The sequence below is a fragment of the Macrobrachium nipponense genome, chromosome 1, assembly GCF_015104395.2.
Source record: "Macrobrachium nipponense isolate FS-2020 chromosome 1, ASM1510439v2, whole genome shotgun sequence".
Classification (NCBI taxonomy): Eukaryota; Metazoa; Arthropoda; class Malacostraca; order Decapoda; family Palaemonidae; genus Macrobrachium; species Macrobrachium nipponense.
Genome location: NC_087200.1, coordinates 96261486 through 96277171, shown reverse-complemented (window position 1 = coordinate 96277171; position 15686 = coordinate 96261486). Strand labels below are relative to the sequence as shown.

The following is a 15686-nucleotide window of genomic DNA, read 5'->3' as shown; positions in this document are numbered from 1 at the left end:
TCTCTCTCTCTGTTATTGGCTCTATATATATATATATATATATATAGATATATATATATTATACTAATATATATAAATATATATATAATTAAATATTATAATATATAATTACTAATGGTAAAATGCTTCAGATGACTGGAATGATATTAATAATACCAATTCAATGGTATATTTGATGTAGGATGATACTTTAAGTATACATTTGGTATCTGAACTATCAAGATAGTCAGACATATAAGCATTTTCAGAGGGGAGTTCTAATTGTTCGCGGGGTGTCTGATACCCATCCCCGCGAACAAGGTGGGAACACTATATTATACGTACAAATACAGTAGTCTAGCCTACAGTATACTCTATACTACATGTACGACACTGCAATTATTAACCCTTAAACGCCAATTGGACGTATTATACGTTGACATAAATTGTCTGTTGGGTGCAGATTGGATGTATGGTACGTCAAAATAAAAAGTTTTTTAAAAAATTTGCGGAAAAATACTTATAGGCCTGCCAGGTGAAAACTTTTGAATCACGCGCCTTGGGGGATGCTGGGAGCTCACGGATCAAGGCGTTGTTTTGTTTACAATCGTTACCCAGGCGTGCAAGTGTGAATTTCTTTCTTCTCGCACTTTGACATAATTTTTGCACCATTTTATATTAGCCGTTACATAAAGTTTTATATATGAAAATGTGCATAATTTCATGTAGAATAAAACTAAAAATAACTCATGGTTGTAGCTTTCATCAGCTTTGAAATATTTTTATATAAATAACAATAAGTGCCAAAATTTCAATCTTCGGTCAACTTTGACTCTATCAAAATGGTCGAAAAACGCAATTGCAAGCTAACACTCTTATATTCTAGTAATATTCAATCATTTACCTTCATTTTGCAACAAATTGGAAGTCACTAGCACAATATTTCGATTTATGGTGAATTTATGAAAAAAAAATCATTTTCCTTACGTCCGCGCGGTAACTTCCGAAAAAAATCAGAAATTTTTTGTCCGATTGTCGTAATGTTTGCACCATTTTAAATTAGCCGTTACATAAAGGTTTATACATGAAAATGTGCACAATTTCCTGTAGAATACAACCTAAAATAATTGAAGGTTGTAGCTTTTCTCATTTTCGAAATATTTGCATATAATTCACGAGAAATAGAAAAAAACCATGTTCAGTCAACTTTGACTCTACCGAAATGGTCGAAAAGCGCAATTGTAAGCTAAAACTCTTAGTCTAGTAATATTCAGTCATTTATCTTCATTTTGAAACAAATTCGAAGTCTAGCACAATATTTAGATTTATGGTGAATTAAAAAAAAAACTTTTCTTCCCTCAGCACCACAAATCTCCTAAATGCGTACGTCGCATTCTCGTAATATTTGCTCTGTTTCATATTAGGCGATTCATAGAGTTTTATGTATGAAAATGTGCACAATTTTATGTAGAATACAAAAAAAATAATTGAAGGTTGTAGCTTTTCTCATTTTTGAAATATTTGCATATAAAAAAATATTTAAAAATTTGACATTCGGTCTACTTTAACTCGTCCGAAATGGTCGAAAACTGCAATTGTAAGCTAAATCTCTTACAGTATAGTCATATTCAATCATTTATCTTAATTTTGAAACAAATTGGAAGTCTCTAGAACAATATTTTGATTTATGGTGAATTTTTGAAAAAAAAAAAAAAATTTATGTCCACGCGTTACGAATTCATGCATCATTTTGTGATAATATTTTCTCTGTGTTGCTTTGACGTGTTATATACCAAAATGATCGCAATTTAGTGTACAATACAACGAAAAAATATTAACTCGTTAGCTTTAACCGCTTTGCTCACAGCGCGATTTGAATACAATTATATATGAAATTTTGTTTTTGCGCTATCATATATCACATTATTTATATATGATAATTATATTTATTTTCATTTCTGATGGTTGCATACTAAACTTCAGGCAATGACAAAAAAAGGAGCCAAAAATGAACTCTTAATCTTGAAAACTAAGCGCGCTGTGATTTTAAAAATAATATATTTTTTCCGCTTTGGCGCTCACTCCGAGAGCCCCGAGCCCCCCGGCATACGGGAGACGATTTTTATTATACCCCTTCGGCGTTAAAGGGTTAACATAAGCCAAGTCTAGAGGTTCAATACATTCTGACTATGGTAATTCAGTACAAAAAAAGATAAAATAAAGAAAAAGACATGAAATGTAACGAATATGCATCTTTTCCACAATTCTTTTAAAAAGCTATAGATTACTTCACTACACCAATAATATTGTGTATTCTCATATTATCATTTTATAAAATAATAACATGACAGTCAATATTTTGGTTTGGAAATCAGCTGATGGCGAATACGAATTTATTTTGCCATATTTAACTCAATTCCGTGCAAATTTTCTTGCTTCAAGTTAGCATAAACGAATATCTAAGTATGTACTTTACTTATATGGGACAGGGTCATTTTTCATTATACAAAAATTTTTTAAATCCAAATATGACTTGCACAACAGACTGCATAGGGAGCAGGGTAAAAAAAAAAAAAAAAAAAAAAAAAAAAAAAAAAAAAAAAAAAAAAAAAAAAGAAGTGATTCCGTTTGACATTTTCAATTGATTTCATTGCAATACAAACTTTACGTTATTTAGCTTTCATTGGCGTGAAAACAACAGTACAATTTGTTGTTTCAAGCCCAGTAGTTTTGATTAAACTGATTTTCTCTCGATTTTATCTGTTTTGATGGCATAACTTTACTGGAGTTTTAGCCTTGATGCCGTTGCACGATACTAGTCATCAGCAGCTTTCTCAGCTTTCTCAGCTTCAGCTAGAACTTTATCTGCTTAGTAAAGGACGTTTGAACGTCGAAAGGTCTCACAGATACTCGGTTGTTTCTTTTCCTTCGTGGCATATATCTTTATTTATGGATTTATCACGTTCCTAACTTTCATGATTCAGTTATACATAATGAGGGCCATGTTTACTTTCACTATTCTGTTTCCTCTTTTGAGATGTGTCGTCACTACCTTCTCCAAGTCTCTTGTGGCTGCACATTCGACCAGAATTAGTCTTAAGTTCTTGAAGAAGTGCTTTTCTGAACAAGTGCTCCCTAAATCCTTGCTGCCATGCCGTCCAAGAAGTTATGACAAGCACCCATTCAATGAATTTTGTGCCATGATGTTGAAACAGCACATAGCAGCTGCCAAGCAAGAAGAGAAGGAAAAATTCAAGGAACTGGCAAAACAATTATCTCTTTCAATCATTCCATCCCGGCTGACTGGAAGGACTCGCTGCGATGGGAAATTTACAAAAAACTATGTAGGACTACAGATGCCCTGAAAAGGAAACTCGACAGAAAACTAAAAAATCTTATTGATAGCAGTGATTGGACTAATTGTGCATGTCAAGAGTCAAGATTGTGTTGTTAACCTATCTAGTAAACAAATAAGTGAAAATGTTGTGAGTGGGTTTAGATATGGTTTATCTTTCTTTATAACAAGTCGACCTTCTGCTTTAATGATTGCGTCATCCTTAAGTAAATTTGAAAAATATTGTGATCTTCCTCAAAATTATGTTGACATGATTAAAGGTATTGTTTACGGAGCTGCCAACATTAAGCATAAAAGTAACTTCCCTGCTCGCCAGAAGAAAAGTTGGACCGATCTTAAAAAGGACAATACTATCCACATTACAAAAGCTGATAAGTCAAATAGTATAGTAATTTTAGATAAAGCTGACTACATATCACGTATGCAAGCCCTACTGGAGGATGATGTGACTTATAAAAAACTAACAAAAAATCCCCTTGATCAAGTCATAAAAAACTTAAATGGCACAGTGAAAAATATCCTTAAAGATAAAACAGAACTACTAGGCAAATTGTCAGTCAAATCTCCTTCGCTACCTTACTTGTACAGATTAGTCAAAATGCAAAAAGAAAATAACCCTATGCGGCCTATTACCAGTACTTTTGGTTCAATTTCATATAAACTTTCGAAATATATCACTAAGATCTTGTCCCCGTTAGTTGGAACCATCTCCGATTCTCATATATATAATTCTCTAGATTTAGTTGATAAACAAAATTGCTCTTTGCCCTACTGGCAGATTCATTAGTTTTGATGTATGTTCTCTTTTTACTAAAGTCCCTATAGACTCTATTTTAGAATATCTTAGTAATGAACTAACTCAGCATGAATTACCTCTACCTAAAAGTCACATTATTTCACTCGCGAGTTTGTGCATTTGTGATTGTAAGTTTATATTCAATGGTGAATTTTATCAACAAATATTTGGCATGGCAATGGAAAATTGTGGCAGGATCACAAGCTAGAAAAAACAAGTTTCAAAACCCTCCCCACATTAACCTAATCACTCCTGCTACCCAACCCACCCCAGTCACACTTTCTTCTTTACTCAACAAAATACATGCAGGACAATTGACCTATAGCTACACACACACACACACACACACACACACACAAAACACACGTACTTACCAACTCTCCAGATACTCCGGGCTATCCTGTGCTGTCCGCTGGTTAAGGTCACTGGGACACCAACAACAACAACACCAACAACAACCAAGAAACACAACCACAACCTAACAACACAGCAAACAACCAAGGAACACAACCACAACTTCACACATAACAACAAAAACTCAACAACAAAACAAAAGACCAATGCACAAACAATTACCAACACAAAAAAACAACAATACAAAAAAAGGCAACATACACACCCACTAACAACACCAAAGAATAACAGGAACTCACATACAACTCAACAAAGACCTTACAGCACAACAACTCTTAAGCAACAATATCAACTGACAAAACAACAACTAAACAACAAACAAAACACAACTTAGCTGACTTTCAATTCCTCCAACAAACTGCTGTCCAAACTTCTTATCAACACCAGCTCTCACCAAAGACTGACTCAAAAAAAAAAAACTCAGAACTCTGATCTCTACCAGCAGACAACCCAGTCAGAACTCACTACCAGCCAATACAGTCGTTAACTATCCATACAGCAATTACACCCTCTCTCTCTCTCTCTCTCTCTCTCTCTCTCTCTATCGCTCTCTCATTCTCTCTCTCTCTCGCTCTATCTCTCTCTCTCTCTCTCTCTCTCTCTCTCACACACACAGACGTTGTCAAATGGCACTCCATAACTCCTCCATAAAATCCTTTATCACCACTACTCTCAAACTTGTACATGGAATTCTTTGAAAAACGCTACTTACCTAATATCATTTATATTCCTGTAAAGTGGTATCATTATGTTGATGATATTTTAGCTGTTCTGCCTGTCGATATTGATGTAAATGATTTACTCTAAGAATTAGAAAAAGACAACTACCTCCCTTTCTTAGATGTTTTGATACATAGAGAACCATTTCAATGTAAATTCAGTATTTATAGGAAACCGACCAACAACTTGACTTATGTTCATTTCCTCTCCGGCCACCATCTTAACATAAAAATATCAATTTTTTCTTCTATGGTTTTACGAGCACTGCGCATGTCAGTCCCCAATAATTGGATCAAGAAATTGAATACATAAGAAAAGTAGGGAAAGATTTATGCTATCCTTCACATATATTAGATATTTGTTATAATAAAGCCCACAGAAAGTTTTATAGTGTAACACACAGAAAGAAAATTCTAAGAACATTCTCAGTTTGCCTTATTTTAACGGATTTGAAACCATTAAATCATTGGTAACCCTTAAAAGCCCAAGCGGTATTTTAAAAATCGTCTACTGTATGGCGGCGGCGTTCGCGAGTGAGCGCCGAAGCGGAAAAAATGTTTTTTTTTTTTTTTTAAATCACAGCACATTTAGTTTTCAAGATTAAGAGTTCATTTTTGGCTCCTTTTTTGTCATTGCCTGAAGTTTAATATGCAACCATCAGAAATGGAAAAAATATCATCATCATATATAAATATTGGAATATATGACAGCGCAAAAAAAAAAATTTCATATATAATTGTATACAAATCGTGCTGTGAGCAAAACGGTTAAAGCTAATGAGTTAATTTTTTTCGTTATATTGTACAATAAATTGCGATCATTTTGGTATATAACACATTATAAAACGATCAAGGCAACACAGGAGAAAATATTATCACAAAATGATGCATGAATTGGTAACGTGCGGACGTAAAAAAAGGCAGTTTTAAAAAATTCACCATAAATCAAAATATTGTGCTAGAGACTTCGCGTCTGTTGCAAAATGAAGGTAATTGATTGAATATTACTACACTGTAAGTCAAAAGTTGACCGAAGGACGAATTTTTTCTATTTATCGTATGAAAATATATCAAAATTGATAAAAGCTAAAACCATGGGTTGTTTTTTGTTGTATTCTACATGAAATTGCCCACATTTTCATATATAAAACTTTAAGTAACAGCTAATTTAAGATGGTGCAAACATTACGACAATCGAACGAAAAAATTTATGATTTTTTCGGAAGAGTTACCGCGCGGACGTAAGATAAAAGTTTATTTCATAAATTCACCATAAATTGAAATACTGTGCTAGAGACTTCCAATTTGTTGCAAAATAAAGGTAAATGATTGAATATTACTAGAATTTAATAGTTTTAGCATACAATTGCATTTTTTTACTATTTCAGTTGAGTCAAAGCTGACCGAAGGTTGAAATTTTGGCACTTATCATTATTTACATGAACATATTTCAAAACTGATAAAAGCTACAACCATGGGTTGTTTTTAGTTGTATTCTATATGAAATTGCGCACATTTTCATGTATAAAACTTTATGTAACGGCTAATTTAAAATGGTGTAAACATTACGAAAATCCGACGAAAAAATTTATGATTTTTTTCGGAAGAGTTACCACGCACGTAAGGAAAATGGTTTTTTTTTATAAATTCACCACAAATCGAAATATTGTGCTAGAGACTTCCAATTTATTTGCAAAATAAGGGTAAATGATTGAATATTACTAGAATGTAAGAGTTTAAGCTTACAATTGTGTTTTTAGACCATTTCGGTTAAGTCAAAGTTGACCGAAGGTTGATATTTTGGCACATCATTATCTATATGAAAATATTTCAAAACTGATAAAAGCTACAACCATGGGTTGTTTTAGGTTGTATTCTACATGAAATTGCGCACATTTCCATATATAAAATTTTATGTAATGGCTAATTTAAAATGGTGCAAACATTACGACAATCGGACGAAAAAATTTCTGATTTTTTCGGAAGAGCTACCGCGCGGACATAAGGAAAGTTTTTTTTTCGTAAATTAACCATAAATCGAAATATTGTGCTAGAGACTTCCAATTTGTTGCAAAATGAAGGTAAATGATTGAATATTACTAGAATATAAGAGTTTTAGGTTAAAATTGCGTTTTTCAATCATTTCGATAGTCAAATTTGACCGAAGGTTGAAATTTTGGCACTTATCGTTATTTATTTGAAAATATTTCAAAACTGATAAAAGCTACAACCATGAGTTATTTTTTGTTGTATTCTACATGAAATTGCACACATTTTCATATATAATACTCCATGTAACGGCTAATATAAAATGGTGCAAAAATTATGGCAAAGTGACGAAATAATTTCTGAGATGTGTCGCTGATGCTTTTTAGTGCGAGAAGAAAGAAATTCACGCTTGCGCGCCTGGGTAACGATTGTAAACAAAACAACGCCTTGATCTGTGAGCTCCCAGCATCCCCCAAGGCGCGTGATTGAAAAGTTTTTGCCTAGTAGGCCTATAACTATTTCTCAGCGAATTTTTAAAAAAACTTTTTTCGTCGACGTACCATACGTCGGTTCGGCACCCGACAGACAATTTTGGTCGACGTTTAATACATCCAATCGGCGTTAAAGGGTTAAAAGCTTTTAATGTCAACCTTGCTCTTTCCTATAATAACACACTAAAAGGAATGATAATAAAAAATAACCCCAGAGAAAGCAACAACATAATATATAAAATTCCATGTATGGATTGTCCCTCATTTTACCTCGGACAGTCTAGCAAGGGCCTAGAAGTAAAGCTAAGCCAGCATAAATATTCTGTAAAAACTGGGCAAACATCTAATGCAATATTCATGCATTTAAGTGAAAACAACCACCGAATAAATTGGGTTGGTAGTTCAGTAATTGCAAGGTCAAGAGATGTCTTATCACGAAATCTTTTAGAATCTGCTTAATACAACTTACTTTTCATTGTAATTTCAATGTTAGTCGTGGCCTTTTTCATTTAGACCCTTGTATTTGTAACATGTTTAAGAATGACATCAAAGATATAATTACCGAATTAAATAAAAATTAGTTGCCTTAGAGTTATCTTCTTTGTAATGTATGTCTAACATGTACTATTGTGAATATGTATTGTGAATATGGTTTTGTTTACCTAAGTTCTGAATAGCTGTCACCTATAATCCTTTAATTGTCTTGTCCTTGTATCTGAGATGATTGTCTTAAAACTTTTAATTGCACCCATTGTTTATGCTTGTTTGGGAAGGTTACTCATCTTCCAGGTGTGTTGGATTCTAGGTACTAATCTCTTTATAAAATCCCTATCTGTCAGTTATACGAATCTTCTTGTTTTGTCTTTTTCCTCATGTATGTCAGTTCATCTGCTTAGTAAAGGACGTTTGAACGTCGAAAGGTCTCGCGGGTACTCCATTGTTTATTTTCCTTCGTGGCATATATCTTTATTAATGGATTTATCCTGTTCCTAACTTTCGTAATTCAGTTATACATATATATATATATATATATATATATATATATATATATATATATATATATATATATATATATATATAGATATATATATATATATAGTATATAAATATATATATATATATATAATATATAATAATAGTATATTAATTTTAATATATCTATATATATATATATATATATATATATATATATATATATATGTGTGTGTGTGTGTGTGTGTGTATATAAAATAAATTCTTCTGTTAAAACGGGATATGTCTCAAGTATAAAAGGCCCATTAAAACACTCTGATTTAAAATGAAGGACTATATTTTGGTGTACTAGCTTCCACACTTATCAAGCCGTAAATGACAGGAGTTACATTAGCGAAATATAGAGTGGGAGATATGCCTTTAGGTAAAGCCTGGGGTTAAGGTTGAGCCAACGTCAGTTCTCTTCATTGTCCTAATCCTCTTCATCGCTGCCTTAAAGAGGACATTATCTATATGGTCAGAATTCCAGGCTCTATTTGAAAGGTTGATCCTATTATCTTGTCGTTTTATCAGTGAATATTCTACCATCTGACATTTGTATCGACAGCTGCTCTTGTATAAAATTCGGGATGAGTTCTAATCCATGGTTTGGTTCATGTTAAACTATGTTCTCAATATCTAACAGGTCGTTTATGTTGAGTTAATCTCTCCAAGAGAGATTTTCCTATAAAACCGTAATACTACTTATCACAATCCCTACAGGGGATTTCATAAACACCTATATCTGTGGAAACTGGTTTCTACTGAAAACTGATTAAGGATTTCCACAGTGTATTCAGATAAGTGAAGATGAAAAGGTCAGGGTGGCCTAAAGTTTGTGTGATCTCTTGTAAATTATCCATGTGAGGGATTATGATTTTGTTTGTGTATTTTTCCATTTATCTGTTTTCTTTGGGTTTGTAAAAAATGCTCTTTCCTTAATGTATGGCTTTTTCTATTATGAACTTGTTGTATTTTAACAAGTTAAGTTGATATCTGATTGTTTCAAGTTTGTTGTTAAGAAAATCTGGGGAGCAAATTCTCAGAGCTCTAAGAAATAAGTTACTTGCTATGTTGAGTTTAACTGAAATGTTATGATAGCTGTAAAAATGTATGTATGAAAGTGAGAATGTCGCTTTCCTGAAGACAGTGAATTTGTAGCTGTTATTAGTTCTGATGATTGAGACATCTAAAAAGGGGATTATTGTTTTCCCATTCTATCTAAAATTTTATGCTTAGGACCAAGGAATTTGATATTTGTAGAGATTTCAAAATCGCCCCACTTGCTTTTCCAGTATGTTTAGATGTCGTCTACATGACAAAGCCGAATCATATCTGCAGGTTTGATAGGGTTTACAGTGGACCCCCCGTATTCGCGTTCTACGGATTCGCGGACTCACACATTCGCGGATTTCTCTCGGGAACGTTTCCCTGCATTATTCGCGGAAAATTCGCGCATTCGCGGTATTTTTCTATGAGAAATATCCACAAATTCCTGGTTTTTTTGATCAATTTCATCATAAAATGCACTTTTTGTGATAAAACTATTAAAAAAACCAAGTATGAAAATTTTTAGTGGTTTTTCTTGAGTTTTAACTAACAAAATAGGCTGTTTTTAGCGTTTTTATAGAGGTTCCAAACATTCGCGGGTTCTAACTATTCACGGGGGGGGTCTGGTACGCATCCCCCGCGAATACGGGGGGACCACTGTATATTTACTGTTTTGAAAATACTCCATATATAAGTTTACTAACACAAGACCAAGTGGCCTCTCCACCCAACCTGGAATGAGCTTAATAGATGCATAGCTATATTATAAGTATGCTGTAAATAATTTTCATCATAAAATTCAGTATTTAGTCACATGCACAATATGAAAAAATACAGTACGTAATTAGTGAATACTGTTGCTCTATGAAAAAAAGGCAAATTAGTAATAATTTTAGAGATGGGCAATAGAAAGAATGTGCAAATTAGTGAAAGTTCCCCATGGAAAAGTGAATACAAACAGTCCCCGGCTATCGGCGGACTCAGTTAATACTATTATTAAAACATTTACTGTCGCATATTATCCAGTAAATAACATGAAAATACAGAATCCTGCTGTAAGAAAAAATTCTCATCTGCGAATATTTTAGATACATTCCACAGAGAAACCTGCAAATGAGCAAGTCTTCCCGCAAATAATTTTTAGATAGGTTTCACATAAAATACATGAATGAGTGAGTCAACGAATCCCAAGAATGCAAATAGGGGAGGGGGAAGGTTCCATTGTAAACCTTGTCCACAACACGAACCTCCAAAGTCTTCAACACGAACCTCCAAAGTCTTGGACATCCCAAAACACAAATTCTGAAAGACTAAAATATTACCAAGTTTCCAGAAAATGTGTAAAAAGATCAAATTAAAGATAAATAAAACAATGTCTGAATACAAATGAAACAAACTACGGGCTTAGGTAAAAAACCAAGTTCGGGGGAGGAGAGCAAAGCGAAGATCCACTCTTCAAGAAAGCTAAAGAAAGACTGGCGCGTTCCTGGATTCAGTGCTCTCTTGACGTTCTTCCCCCTCAACTATGCATCAGATGCCAGTTGCCACATATTCCTTACATTTACAATCTTTGATAATTTTTAATCAGTTCCCAGCTGGTGCTAGAAGATTTATCCTATTGTTAAGACTGAAGGTTTGTTCTGCTTATGAACAAAATACTCCCACAGAGTTAGAGACAAATATGGCAATACAACTAAAATTTGGAGATAACCTAGAATTTCATGACCTTTGGACCTGTAGTAACCCTAAAATCAAATTTCAAGTTGTGTTATCTATCAATTCGTAGAGCTTTCCGAGATAAACATTCTGAGTAGTCATTTACTATTCTTGCATTCTTCTGAGAGAAGTTATGGCACTTTTAAGTTTCTTCACTCATTATATTAGGTCACTTTTTTGTCATAATGACCCCAAAAACATGCATGAATTTCTGCCAAATGCCCATCAAGCCAAAAGTCTACACTGCCTTTTCTGATGACCCATATGGTCTACTATTAAAAATAGGTGACAAACTTAGGGTACAAAAATTTCCTATGAAAACCCCCTCTGCTGATAGGCTATTCCCAAGATGGAGCTGCTGATTTCTTTTTAAATCTTCTCACCAAAATTCCTCCATTGCTCAGGAGAAAAAATATAACACTTGGGTTAAGGATTATTCACGCTACAAGTATTAACTCTACACCTGCTACAAGTGATATGGAGTCTGTATCCAGTGTTGTTACCCACCCCCTCACATTTTCTCTGAGGCTTGGGTTGTTTAGAAGGTTCAACAGTTCGTATTTTCCAAAAAGGCAAAAAACTTACATATTATAACACAATATCACTCGCAAAAATACACAAACATAAAGAGAAAACCGATACACCACCATGTAGCTGGGATGAAGCAGGTCGGGCTGAGCCCTCCTCCCACACAACTATTGGCTGACTCCCATTGCCACCAAAATCTTTGTAGTACTTTTTTTCAACTGGACTCCAGCAGGGACTAAGGAATTTTCCCCTTATGTTGAGACCAAAGGTTTGTTCTGTGTATGAACAAACAAAGGTTTCATTAGTATGCACATCTGAAATTTACAATTCTTACATTGTGCTGTAACCTTTTTTAACTATACTTTATTCTGTAATTTTACAAATTCCAGTTTGCTGTCATGCCTACCTGTGTCTGGTGTATCAGCACTGCGAGAATATGACAGAGGTGGGGCTGCCTGTGGTCCTGATGACTGAGATGCTGTCACAGGGTTGTGGGAAGGGCCTACAGTTATGCTGGGATGCTGAGATACATGGCCATTAGTGTGGTGATGGGGATGGTGGAAGTGGTGGTGATGGTGATAACTGTTCCGATCGCCAACGTTGCCATCAACTCCACAAGAATGCTGTTCACTATTGGATTTTTCCTGGACTTGATGAGGTGTTGAAATGGGATGATGAGATGCTGGCATTGACACTGGAGAAGTGGAAGCTCCACCTGTAGATGACTGACGGACTGGTAATGGTGGCCCAGTTGAAGATGTTGACTGAAAGTTGAAGGTGTTTTATTATTTATAATGCCAATTCAGTTTGTTTTAAATTTAGTATCACTGACAGGTCTCAGCTCTTTAGTATAAAATACAAAACCAATTATTTTCAAAATTACGTAATCCTCTTTCCTGATCATTTCAACCCCAGCTACAAGAAAACTTTGTGGATAACAAAAATTTTATAAGCATACACACAATAAAATAAGTACAGTGAATAATTCAATATTCATAGCCAATTCCACTATCAATTACTTAGGTAGTACTCAAAAGCTTTCCTTATGACAAGGAAAGGAATCATATGATTTCCTGGGCTTTATTACAGACCTTTGTTGCTCTACTTCCATTCTTGATACTTTTCTAACTAATCTTCATTCCTTCTCATCAAATGTCCAAAGTACAATCTTTGAGATATGTTTATTTTATTGTTGTCTGACACAACAACAACCTTGCTAATGCCTCATTCAAATATGATCTTACCAACATTCTCTCACCATAAGTCTAAAAATTCTTTACAGACCCTTTTCAGATCTGTTTATTTTATTGCTGTTTGACACATCAAACCTTGCTACTGCCTCATTCAAAATATGATCTTACCACATTCTCTCATCATCAGTCTTGAAATTCTTTACAGACCCTTTTCAGAATCTTCGTCATTAAGTTTGTTACCACCAATGCTCTGCAACATATTATACTAATAAGGTACAACCTTACATCAAAAGTCTCTGTTGTCTCTCTCTACTAGGGTTATTTTCAATTACTAGCATTTACCAATCCTGTCAATTTCATCAACTGCATTTATTTACTTTTTTAATGGTCTTTCAATCACTGCTTCAGTCTAGTATTTCCAAGGTAACAGAAAAGTCTTGTCAGTCTTCCCATATATTAACTGGATCAACTTCTCATACATTTCTGTTCATGTATATGTTTGTAATACTGTGAGCAACTCTTATGGCACTCGTTGTGACACGATACACCATACAAACAGAGCCAATACACACCGATTTTCAACTGTTACCTATCCATTCAACTTTTTTAAACATTCCCACAAAATGCTTTCTCATATTCTGAATATAACAGCTTCATGGAGCCACCTTTTCTGCACACCCTTCAAGTTTCCTCCACTACTAAAATCAGCAGAGGATCAGGGTTGATACTTATGGACACCAACTTAATAAAATAACTTTTTCTAATTACATCATTATAAGTTCCACTTAATGCAGCAGCTTGAATTAAAATTTTGCAGGTAACACTTCAAACTATTGTGTAGGTGACCAGTTCTGCCCACTAGTGGAGGTATAGGAAAGGCTGTAAGCAGAAAGATCAGTTTGTTTATGCCTTATGTCCATCAGCGGGGAGGAAGGTGGACTCCAATTATATAATTACTGGGGAAGTATATAGAAAAAGTTATTATTATAAAAATCATATTTGTATAATAAAATAAGATTTTATGTATACTTACCAAGCTTCCAAACTGTCAGCAGCTACAATTTTGGAATTTGCGGTAGCACTACATATACGTATTGGCTAGGCGATACCCTCACCCACTAATGGGGGAGAGAGGGCTCTGATCATGTAACTACTTGGTAAGCATACATAGAATCTTATTTTATTATAAAAATGTCTCTTTTATGTATGCAACTTACCAATTAGTTGCATAGCTGAGTTCCACATTGTAGGAGGTGTGATTCATGAAGATATACATACTTTACAAACCAAAATTAACTAGTTAAAATGTGGCAGTATAGCGAAGGGTCATCCTCTACACTAGTGGGATCCATGCAGCCCCGGAATAATCCGTGACTATCAAGGTCTACACAAAGATGGCCCTGCCCAAGGTGCAGTACCAACACCAAAATGATAAAACCAGAGTAATTATATCACCACCAAGACATATCTAAAAGCCATACCCAACCATAAAAAATAAACTGATGGATAATCCTAGTACAATCATAGTACCCTCAGACTCGCCTTAAAACTCAACAACCTTGTTCAAGGCGAAGAGGAAGAGAATAAATTAGAAAGGAGTGACCTCCTATGAGCCGTTACCCAACATCGTGCCAGCAACTCAAAATGGACCCAGAGTACTGCAATTGTCATAAATCGTTTCAATTTCTCACAAGTACTGACACATAAACATTGACTTACATTTCCAATACGTCGCTTGGACAATGGAATCTAACAAGAGGTTATGCTTAAAGGAATGCAAAGTAGCAACTGCCCTTACTCCGTGAGCTTTAATTGAACCAAACTCTGATTCTTTCAACTTAGAATGGGCCTCTAAGATCAGATTCCTCTTCTTAGACAGAGGGCGTGACGGGTTCCTCACAGAACACCACAGGTGATCGGATGGGCCTCAAATCTTCTCTGTCTGCTGTAAATAGTGTGACTGGGCATAAAGACCTCTCTTCATCTTCCAGACCTACCAACTCCGTAAGACTTTTAATGGCATAAGAACGAGGCCAAGGCTTGGAAGGGATCTCAGTTTTAGCTAAAAACCCCAGAGTTAATGCACAAACCGCATTACATTGAGCAAAACCCACTCTCTTGTCCAGCAAGTGAAGCTCACTTACTCTCTTTGCTGTGAACAAGACTACCAGAGTGAGGGTTTTTCTCTTTAAGTCTCTAGGTGGGCACAAATTCAACAGTTCAAAGTGTGGTTCCGACAGCCATTTAAGGACCACATCTAGGTTCCAAGACAACGTCTTATGACCTTTAAGTTTCTCCGTGTCAAAAGACTTGATAAATCTGACAGGTCTACTCCTCTATGTTTAAAAATAGAGCTCAGCATAGACTTACAGTGAAGCCCCCCATATTCGGTTCTCCGGATTTGCGGATTTTTATCCGTACCATGTCTACCCATTATTTGAGGAA

General features: G+C 34.7%; 1 protein-coding gene across 2 annotated transcripts in view; it reads right to left on the bottom strand.

Annotated features, from left to right (window-relative positions):
- Positions 1-15686, bottom strand: part of LOC135219497 (protein tamozhennic-like) — a 260440-nt gene that overhangs the window by 52482 nt on the left and 192272 nt on the right. Inside the window, exons 6-7 of one of the 2 annotated variants that reach the window (XM_064256309.1) lie at positions 12455-12812; positions 12168-12323 (exon numbers count right to left, since the gene is read on the bottom strand). In XM_064256309.1, the coding sequence (XP_064112379.1) occupies positions 12168-12323; positions 12455-12812 (514 nt within the window). The remainder of the gene's footprint in view (positions 1-12167; positions 12324-12454; positions 12813-15686) is intronic. The other variant, XM_064256310.1, reaches the window with a different exon arrangement.